Source organism: Lactuca saligna, chromosome 8, assembly GCF_052625555.1.
Source record: "Lactuca saligna cultivar CGN05327 chromosome 8, ASM5262555v1, whole genome shotgun sequence".
NCBI lineage: Eukaryota > Viridiplantae > Streptophyta > Magnoliopsida > Asterales > Asteraceae > Lactuca > Lactuca saligna.
The window spans coordinates 140,578,593-140,589,004 of record NC_136424.1 but is presented as its reverse complement, the minus strand read 5'-3'; the positions used below and the strand labels follow the sequence as shown (position 1 = coordinate 140,589,004).

Here is a 10,412-nt window from a genome sequence, read left to right as displayed (position 1 = left end):
GGTCGTTAGGTTTGGTTGTGAACGGAGTGCTTTGACATTCAACACTCATTTTGAGTTGGAACCTTTGGTTGAACAAATCTATATTTTCTTACTGAAATGATGTACCTTTATAAACATATAAACTCACAAACTATTTTATAATTGACCCTCGTTTTTGCATGCTTTTCAGGGAACGATCAATGATCTAAATTAGATGTTAACATGAATTTTCACTTGTCTTCTATTATGTATTAGTCTTCGTAGTTTGGAACTAAATGTATTTCTTATATGTAACGTAAACTTAAGAATGCTTAATAATTACTGTTGGTACTCTTATTTACCTTGTGCTAAGAGACATTAAACTGTCACCGTTTGTATTTTCTCTTTAGCGGAGTGTGACATGAAGGTTAAGCATGAAGTGGCCTCAAGGGAATTAAGGAGTTTAAATAGGGTCTCAACCCTAATATTTTGGGTATTAGGATCAGCATGAGTATGCCTTGCATACACCTTATGTACGCCTAACGTACTTTATGAAGTCCTCGTTCCACTTATATGACTTACGCCCAACGTACACCTTATGTGCGTCCAACGTAAGGGCCAAATTTGCAAAAATTTAATAGTTTGATCCATGAATGAAAAATACTTGGAATGGGGTCTTACATAAGTACTTAATAATTTAGAGTTTAAATTTTCGAGGTATACGAGGTGTAAATAACCATCTGATAATAATTAAAGAAAATACTATCTCAACATCGTAACCCATATGTCTTCAAAATATCATGAAGTGTTTCTTTCTCTAATTAAGTATATAATTAAATCTCAATGTTCTTATGAACAGTACATTCTGTTATTTATTTTTTACCGTTCCATCTTCAGTACATCCGATTATTTTTTTTACCGTTTCGATCTTCACACGCGTTTGCTTCTGCTCTCCCACCGTTCCCTCCGCCAATCCTTTTCTTCTGCTGAATATCACCGCTGCTTTTAATCATCTCATTATGTCTCTCTCTAACCGTCGACTCAACGAGGTCGATTTCAAATCACCGTCTTTATCCTGCGATAGCATTGCTACCTCTCATCGCTTACTCTTCCCAATTTTATGCATACATCATTGTTTACCTCTGTATATCAAAAGAGATCGACTTAGGGTTTAATTTTGGACTTGAAGAAAGGTACGGTTAATTTGCATATAGTTTCGATTTTATTTTTCATTTCATTTGGATTTATTTCTTCCCATTGGAAGTGATGCCAAGTTCCTAGAGCTTACTATTAACTAGCTAGCTGAAGCTTTGCATAATTTACATGTTTATCCTTTTCTGTTGTTTTTCTGAACCCGAAGGATGAGGTTGTTTGAAGACTCTCAAAGAGAAGTCATATATTATCATATTGGTATAAAAAGTAACTGCTTTTGTTGTTTTTTTCTGTCAAAAGATTATGCTTTTGTTTCTTCACCAAATTCGATTGTCGGGTTGTTTTGCTGTTTATCGAATTTACAGACTTCCATTATTTAAGCACACATGTTAGTTTGTATAGTCACCCTAATTATGTTTTTCCCTTAATTGGGTGCCTTTATTTATGTCAATCCTGTTTACAAATCTTTTGCAGTTGTCTTGCTGGGGACATTTGGTGCACATGGGTAAGTGACACCTAGGTTCTGCGAAGAAGTGAAAAACACCAACAACGCAAACAATCAAGCCAGCAGCCCTTTTTTTCGTCTTGATTTTCAGATTTGAAAGAAACTTGCATGATGCACGCCAATTGCTCGATAAAATGCTTCATTAATGTTTTTTTTTTCAAACTATTATTAAGGTAAGCTTAATTTTGGGCTCACTATCTGTTTAATGAGTACTTTTTTGCTATTTTTATGATCATGTTGTTCATGTTGTTCATGTTGATCTATGTGACAAATGATGCTAAATATTTGATGATCAGGTTAGTTCCCCGTAGTTAGCGTGCCTCCTTCAAAAGTTTTCACATATTCATGTATTGTTTGGTAATTTTTTCAGATATGTAAGGTTAAAGCTCCAGATCTGACCATCGGTACTGTTTATTAGGCTGAAATTGGTGCAGTTGACTATAATAAGTTACCATTTTTAAGTCGGTATATATGTCTTACTTATGATTTTTTGTATTTGTTATTAATTGTGACATGTCTAAACTACAAAAAGAATGACAATTCAACCTACACATCCATGGCTCGATCATCTGAGGTTCCATGTTTCGGGTCAAACTCCCATGTTTGCCTCCTGATAAAGTTTTTGGTGGAATAGAAATACATATCATTGTCTCCTTATATTATCTTTAATCTCCACATTTTTTTGTTATGAAACAATAAGTGAATGAAAAAGAAGATAAAATGGTGAAATGACTTTTCTTATGAGATTGTGGTCCACAGGTTGACCCGTTATCAAGATCACCAAGTCAAATGTAAGTACACGTTAAAGCGATGAATCTTTGTTTAACTTTTGTTAAAAAGAGCATGTGAATAGGGAGGAATACGAGTGTAATGATGAGTAATATGTTTTACATTGCAGTAAATAAATTAAGGAAAAAAAAAGAGAATAGTAATTTTATTAAAGAATCAAAATGTTTGTTTTGTTCTATTTAGGTTTAGTTTAATGGTATATAATTTTAGTTATAAATGGTTAACTAAGAAAACGAATATTTGGAGATATTAATTTTGATTATATTTTTAAATTTAGGGATTTTTTCTTAGTAACCAAAGATTGTTGAAGGTTATTTATTTTTGTTAGTTGTTTATAAAAATAAACATTTTTTGTTGTTTCCCTCATAACTTAATTTATTAGAATTAGTTAATCGGTTAACGAAATCGAATTTATGTTAAAAAAATATTGAAGCAATGTATTCAGTTAACTTGCTAAAACACAAGTTGGGTTAACCATCCATGAGCCCAAATATAGTCTACTATAGTCGGTGAAATGTAATTGATGTAATCGAGATTCTCACAGAAACAATAAAGCAAGGTGAAGATGGAGATAAATTGCTTAAACAATATAACTCCTATAGAAGATAGTCCGGTAAAAGATAGTCTTGTACAAGATACATCTATTGAGCAAGTAGTGCCATATAAGTTCAAACTTGAAGACAAAGAAGATATGAAGCTGCAGGATGAAAATCAGAAACCAATATGGAAGTTGATGGACTGTTTGATGAAATGGACATGTGCTTACAACTTTCAGAAATTGGTTGCTCTAATGCTTCTGCAATAAGTTTCCATATTTATGTAACATGGTATTTTGAGTCTTTAAAATTCAAATAATTTATCCACTCAATTTACTTTGATGATATGCAGGTTAATCATCTGCTCGCTTCCAAAAATAAATAAATTTGTTTTTTTTTTTTTTATCTTTTTTTACGTCATAGGTTTGGCTCATGGGTAGATTTTTCCATGTGCTAGGAAAGTTTGACAATGTGAGCACAAACATCTCCTGCTTTGCTTCTCTTTTTGAGATAATTGTTGATGCTGACGTGGCAATTAATTAATTTATATTTGATTGGCAGGGATACTTCCATGTATTGTTTAGCTGCAATATGAGATTACTTTCGTCTTTGAATACGAACAAGATTGTGCTTCCGGCTGTAGAAGATGCTAAATCCATATGGACCGAATTAGGCTTCCAAACAATAGAAACACAAGAGTTACATTTTATCATCTTAACTTATGAAAATCTATTACTTGGATAACTTTATAAAATATAATTATTTTTTTCTTATGGGTTGGCTTGGTGACCTAAGGCGAAGATGCTCGGCTATGATTACATTCAAAGGCACACAAAATGGGACACACAGAAAAATAACCTGGAGAAGACAAATATATTACATTGTCCTAACCAAATTTAGCAGTGTACTTTTCATTCTTTTAGAACAGGAAAAGATGAAAGATTGTATTCTCTATTTCATGTCGGAGTATTTTGATATAACTTCAAATTATCAGATCCACATCTAACCCGTGCAACGCACGGGTATCTACACTAGTTGTTTAATTAAACTTCAAATCTAAACACATATCAAAATATTAGGTTAGGTTTGTGAAGCTAGTAAGCATTATCAGGGTCTATACATTATGGTAGTGTATGATGATTCACGACACCCATAAATATGTAAAAACGCCAAAAGTATCATTCAAAAAATCATTAGGTGTATAATAGCTATACATTCGGGAAAGTCATCGCAAGAGTCAAACTTACATTATTGAAACAACCAAAATCTCGATAAACATAAGAAATCGAACCAATACAATTATTGTAATTCATGATATATATATATATATATATATATATATATATATATATATATATATAGAGTCAAGATCAAATAAGTAGAAATTTTTTGGTAGGAAGGTAAGAAATTTTTTATAGACATATTTTCTTAGGAAAAAAATGAAATGAATCATTAGATGATTCAAAAGTAAGATGATTTACAAGGAAAAAATCCGGAAAAAACATTTTACGATTCATTTTTAGGTAAATCTAGAAAAAAAAATCATTTTTATGACAATTTTAGTGAATATCAACAAAATCATCGTAAAAATGAATCATCGAAATGTTTTTCGGGATTTTTTTTTTTTATGAATCATGTGATTATTGATTCATCTAATGATTCATTTATTTTGTTCACTTAAAAAATAAGTCGAAAAAAATTTCTTACCTTCCTACAAAAAAAAAAAAAATTCTTACCGGATATATATATATATATATATATATATATATATATATATATATATATATATATATATATATATATATATATATATATATATATATATATGTACAAGTAGCTATATATAAGTAGGTTCATGCGAAAACATAAATAATTTGCGAAAACGCGAAAACATATTTTATCTTATAAAAATTAAACACATGTAATTTGGAAATTAAATTTATTACCAATAAATTAAAGATAACAAGTTTACAATGGAGGATGTTATGATAATATATATTTAAAAGTGATTTTAACAATTGTTTTCTTTTTCACGTCCTTAACCATTTTTAAATTTAAGTTTTCATAATAAAAATATCAAAAAACATGTTTTGCTAATATGAAAGAATTTCTCATGTATCATCAATTATCATCATGTAGTTGAAAATTTAGATGGATTATTGTCCAAAATATAAGATTAAGGTGACACAATTTCATATATTTTCCTTGTTTTCGCGTTTTCGCAAATTATTTGCATTTTCGTGTGTGTATATATATATATATATATCCAAAACCCATCACTTCTACTATTACAATACAAAGGCCCGTTGTCTCTAAAGGAAATCCAAAGGAAAACCCGACGGAAAATTTGGCAACCCAAAGTATAAACATTCGAAACCCATCTGGAGATATCAAACAAATATTTTGATAACATGCAACCAACAGATGAAGTGATGAAACCATGACATAGATTTACATGGCCTATCCGCTCGTAAACGAAATTATAGACTGTCGGTCACAATTTGTACGTCTCATAGTCAATCTAAAGTAGATGCACATGATAAATTTAAAGTTAAATTCAATACAAACCACCCCCGCCCCCCCATTTGAGAATTACGAAGTATAAATAATTCTGTGAATGCAACAAGTATTAGTTATTACATAAAATATTTCACATAAATAACATATCAGATCTTATAGATGAAAATCTCAAAAATACAGTAAGATATTAAGTTATTATGGGACATGTGTTCTTCGGAAATTAACTCACCTTCGTGGTTATAGACACCCGATTCAAGAGCTTACGTATCATCGTCTTCATAATAAAGTGAATATGGTATCTTTAATAAGGAAAAGAACTAGCCAGCGGAAGATAAAGTAATTCATTATCCTCACTATTCTCTATAACAAGCAAATCTAAACATGCACCTGCACGGATAATTTAGATCACACGATTAGAAGGTTCACCAAAGACCAACATATAGTTTTTTTCATTTTAAAGTTGCGTACTTTTCACAATCTCTTGCATGGTTTCCACAGGAAGAGTATCACAAGATAGGAATATTTCATTTGTTTTCATCACTTTCGAGACAAATGTTTTTTGAATATCAATTGCACTAGGAATGACCCTTGCTATAATATCCTTTAAACATAAAAAAGGATAGTTAGTGAAACTGGCGGAATAATAACTATTCGGTTGATTTTAAATTAAAGTGAAGATTGAAGAGAAACCTTTTTTGTCAATATACCCATCAATAATCCATCTGAGTCGGTGAGTACTACAACCTCAAATTTTCCAACAGCCATCTGACAACAGGCTTCATATATAGTTGTGGTTTCAGGTACCATTAGGGCATGCTCTAGAGGCATCTGCTTCATTTTTAGACCTCTGTTTAAATGTATGTCAAATGTTAACCATCATTATTTTGGAAATATAGTTAATCTAGTTTTGGATGTTCATGTTTAAGAGTGATCGTCTCCAAAGATATAACATTGTTCTTATGAAAAAGTCAATGAAATAATTTTTAAAAGAAGGCACCATTTTAAAGCAAGTAAGAAAGGCATATTTCTGCATTTTAATTTATTTTGTTTATCCAAAATTTAGCATTCTTCTAAGGTGCTATACTTTATTTGCAAAAATGTTAGTTTGATCGATAAAAATATAAAAAGGGTAAATACTACCTCGGAGCGGATCCTTGTGCTGCAACTTCTAAAACATTCTCGTAGTTAGTTATTGTGGACACCTCCGTATTATAAAATAAACCTGTTACGTTGCCATTCTTCTGAATTACAGGTAATTGTGTAAATCCTTTATGTTCCATCCTTTTAAGGGTATCCACAAACAGCGTATCAGACATCACACAAGTTGGGTTCTTTGACATCACCTTTGAGACAGGTGTGTTCAGCAAATCAATCTCAGAAGCAATCATTGTTTTTACAATATCCTTCAAGCAACAAAAATAGTTAATCAAGCTTCTTCAACATGGTAATGTGCAATCATTGTTTTTACAATATCCTTCAAGCAACAAAAATAGTTAATCAAGCTTCTTCAACATGGTAGTGTTAATGTATCCAGCATTGGTCTCCCTCTTTCCATAAGGGCTCTTGTGGAGCCTAATATTGCCTCTCCAAAAAAGCACTTTTGGAGAGAGGAGATGCTCTAACATATATAAATAAGTTGAAGCCCTTCTCCCACCAATGTGGGATACACTAACAAGTAAATAATGGTTTCATTTAAAATGTAAGAAAAACCTTGTTTGTTAGTATCCCAGTAAGTAACCCATTTGAGTTGGTGACTACAAGAACATCAGCTCTATGAAGAGCCATTGCACAACAAGCTTCATAAATAGTTGTGGTTTGAGGTAATATCAAGGCCTCTGATATACCCATTTGCTCGACTGTCTTCCTTTCTATTGAAACCCTGTCAAAGTGCATGCCATCATATTAAAAACGCAGGTAATCAAGATTTATGTTTTATATATATATATATATATATATATATATATATATATATATATATATATATATATATATATATATATATATATATATATATATATATCTGGCAAACTATTTGTCCCTAATTTCCAATATATCGCTGGGGTCGTTCATAGGACAAACAAAAATTAATTGTCATCGAAAGGCAAGAAAAATATTTGTTTGTCGCTAATGCTAAAAGATGAAGTACGTAGTGGCTAATTCGTCATTGACGTACCGAATATTAGTGGATGATTTTTTGTTTGTGTGATCATCACGGTTGCCATTCACAACTAGAACTAGATTACTTGATTCATGAGGTGAACCTAAATATGTATGTTGTTGAGGGGGGACTAAATCAACAATAAGATTGTTTAGATTTGGAGCTATAGTCACCTTAGAATTATTGGGATGTGTGGAATAATTAGGATATGTGGAATTAGTCACATGCATAAAAGGTGTAAAACCCGGACCATGATTCTCATCCCTCTCGTCGCTACCATTAACACCTAGAAATGGTCTACTTGATATCTCCTGGGGACGTACATCTGTATGTTGTGGAAGTGGGGCCACTAAATTATGAGAAGAATGGTGTGCATATGATGAATTGCTCATACGCACAAAAGGTGTAAGACTAGGACCATGAGTTTCATTCCACTTGTCGTTTCCATTAACACTTGAAAGTGGTTCACTTGATTGCTTAATGTGACGTGGCACAATTGTAGGGGCGACAAATTTATCATAAGGATCACCATTGGGATATGGTGAATTGGATACATGTACAAAAGGTGTAAGACCAGGACCATCTGTTTGATAGCAATCACCATTTCCATTCACACATGGAAATTATCTACTTGATTGCTTCGGGGGATCTATAGATGTATGTTGTGGAGCATCTGGAAACTTATGTTTTTTAGGAGTCGTTCTTGTAATTGGGAGAACACCTCCCTTTAAACTCAGTGAATGGTAAATAAAACCACCATCTTCATTGTTCTCTCGAACAAGCAAATGTGTCCCTTGTCCTACATTCATAGATTAAATCACTTGATTAGAAGGTACAACAATGGCAAAAAAGGGGACATATAACTTGGTGCCAAAGGCTTTTATTATGAAGAAGCTAAAACTGAATTACAAAGCAACGTTAGTAAACCATTTATGTTATGTTTAATTCTGACTTTTAATCAAAAGTTGTGACCGGTTCAAAGCATATTGTTTTATTACGGGTAGTTTAGTCTTTTGCTTAGAGTATGAATAAGTAAATCCCCATGTGGGCACTAGTGATTTAGTAGGCAGTAGTTGCAGTCTTTTTATGATAAGTAGTCTTTGTATTTGTTTTAGCATTCTTTTCCTCCAATTTATAACTTTAATGAACTAAACCATCTGACACGAAAACAAACATGCAATTTTTGCTTCTGGATACAAACCTTGCAATACAATCTTTGGCAGGACTTCCGTGGGAAGAGTATCATAGGACACAAAAATTGGCTTCTTTGTCATCACCTGTGACACAGGTGTGTTTACAATATCGATCCCACAAGGAATGATTCTTGATACAATATCCTTCAAATACCAAAAACGTAGTCAGGGAAACTGATGGAGCAATCAACGATGGATTGGTTTTAAATTCATGTTGAGATTAAAAACAAACCTTTTTCGTCAATATCCCACTGAATATCACATTTGAGCCAGTGAGTACCACAGCATCACTTTCATCAGCAACCATCTTACAGCAGGCTTCGTATATTGTTTTGGTTTCAGGTATAATCATGGCACTGTCTCGAGGCAATTCCTCCACCGTTAAAGCCCTCTGTGTTACTCTTTGCACTGCATGCGCAGCTTCTACAGCGTTGTCGTAATTTTCAGCTGCCGTTTCCATATCTTCGGTTTCATCAAATAAAGATAAAAGCAGCTGAAGTAAACCAATAACCTTGCCATTCTCTACAACAGGTAACTGTCTAAATCGTTCTGTATATGCGTAAATTAATTCACAGGATTAATTAGAAGGTTCAGCAAATTAACACCAAAAATCAACATACAATTCATCCAAAATACTGTTACCAACCTTTCACCATGTAATTCAGGGCTTCCTCTACAAGGGTATCAGACAAAACGAAAATTGGGTTCTCTGTCATCACCTTTGACACAGGTGTGTTCACCAAATCAATCTCATGAGCAATAACCCTTGTGGCAAAATCCTTAAAATACCAGAAAAGGTAATTAATTACGTTTCTGTAAATTAATTGGTAAAAGTTTGGGTGATTATAAATTCAAGACAAACCTTGTTCGTTAATACACCAGTGAGCAACGCATCTGAGTTAGTCAGTATAAGAACATCAACTCTTTGAGCAGCCATCTGACAGCGGGCTTCATAAATACTTGTGGTTTCAAGTACTATCAACGCCTCTGATAGACGCAATTGCTTCACTGTCTTGCTCCTGTTCAAATTCATGTCATTATTTTGGCAATCAAATAGTTACTAATGCATCTTGAAAGTACCTTATGAATTGGATTAATCGATTATTAGTTCGATCATCACTGTTGCCAATCACAGAATGAATTGATTCCATCTTTCTCGGTAGACATTCGTCCTGATAGTCGATCAAGCTCGGAGGATCCCCCAATGGTGCAGAAAGAGGTCGTGCATTGGATAAACTCATTTTGAGCCGGGAGAAAGAAAGTTTGCCGATGGGGTGTTGAATACAGAAATTACATGGTGTGCGCATGGACCGGAGATAATGAAGTTAACGTGAATACTTGGGGTTGACTTTATGTTATGTTTACAAAAAGCACCTTTGGCTTTAAGGGGTTTTCAATTAAACACCCTGGAGAAATGAAATATGTAAAACAAGTGCTATAGTGTTGAATGTAGTAAATTCAAAACGAGGAACCTTTGTGGTGGTAGACTGACATAGTCAAGTAGTTGTGAAGTTTTGGTCTGTTTAAAGAGGCATCAGTTCTTCAATAAACAGCAGGCAATAAAAACATTGGATTTCATAGCTCTTTATACCTTCTGTTAC

The 10,412-nt window shown here is 32.9% G+C and overlaps 2 protein-coding genes and 1 long non-coding RNA gene across 8 annotated transcripts; 1 reads left to right on the top strand and 2 right to left on the bottom strand.

The window, feature by feature from the left end:
* The first annotated feature begins 847 nt into the window (after positions 1-847).
* Positions 848-3,939, top strand: LOC145008249 (uncharacterized). 3 transcript variants are annotated; one of them, XR_013663326.1, is made up of 5 exons: positions 849-1,151; positions 1,585-1,788; positions 1,986-3,231; positions 3,364-3,411; positions 3,502-3,939. It is a non-coding gene; the product is annotated as an uncharacterized LOC145008249 (long non-coding RNA). The 3 variants fall into 3 exon arrangements; XR_013663327.1 differs by having other exon boundaries at positions 851-1,151; positions 1,585-2,406; positions 2,949-3,231; XR_013663325.1 differs by having other exon boundaries at positions 848-1,151; positions 1,585-3,231.
* A 1,585-nt stretch (positions 3,940-5,524) lies between these two features.
* On the bottom strand, positions 5,525-8,018 carry LOC145008526 (CBS domain-containing protein CBSCBSPB5-like). 4 transcript variants are annotated; one of them, XM_078967112.1, is made up of 7 exons: positions 7,634-8,018; positions 7,171-7,339; positions 6,804-6,863; positions 6,601-6,701; positions 6,151-6,307; positions 5,929-6,061; positions 5,525-5,847 (listed from the first exon to the last, which is right to left on the bottom strand). In XM_078967112.1, exons 1-7 carry the CDS (start codon positions 8,008-8,010, stop codon positions 5,762-5,764), a joined length of 1,083 nt encoding a protein of 360 aa, XP_078823238.1. In that variant the 5' UTR covers positions 8,011-8,018; the 3' UTR covers positions 5,525-5,761. The 4 variants fall into 4 exon arrangements, with proteins under 4 accessions (XP_078823238.1, XP_078823237.1, XP_078823240.1 ...); XM_078967111.1 differs by having other exon boundaries at positions 6,601-6,863; XM_078967114.1 differs by having other exon boundaries at positions 6,601-6,863; positions 7,869-7,942.
* A 223-nt stretch (positions 8,019-8,241) lies between these two features.
* LOC145008527 (CBS domain-containing protein CBSCBSPB5-like) lies at positions 8,242-10,097 on the bottom strand. Its single transcript, XM_078967115.1, has 6 exons — positions 9,892-10,097; positions 9,674-9,830; positions 9,458-9,590; positions 9,044-9,360; positions 8,820-8,955; positions 8,242-8,417 (listed from the first exon to the last, which is right to left on the bottom strand). The coding sequence occupies exons 1-6, from the start codon at positions 10,050-10,052 to the stop codon at positions 8,242-8,244; spliced, it is 1,080 nt and encodes a 359-aa protein (XP_078823241.1). The 5' UTR covers positions 10,053-10,097.
* Between the last annotated feature and the right edge of the window lie 315 nt (positions 10,098-10,412).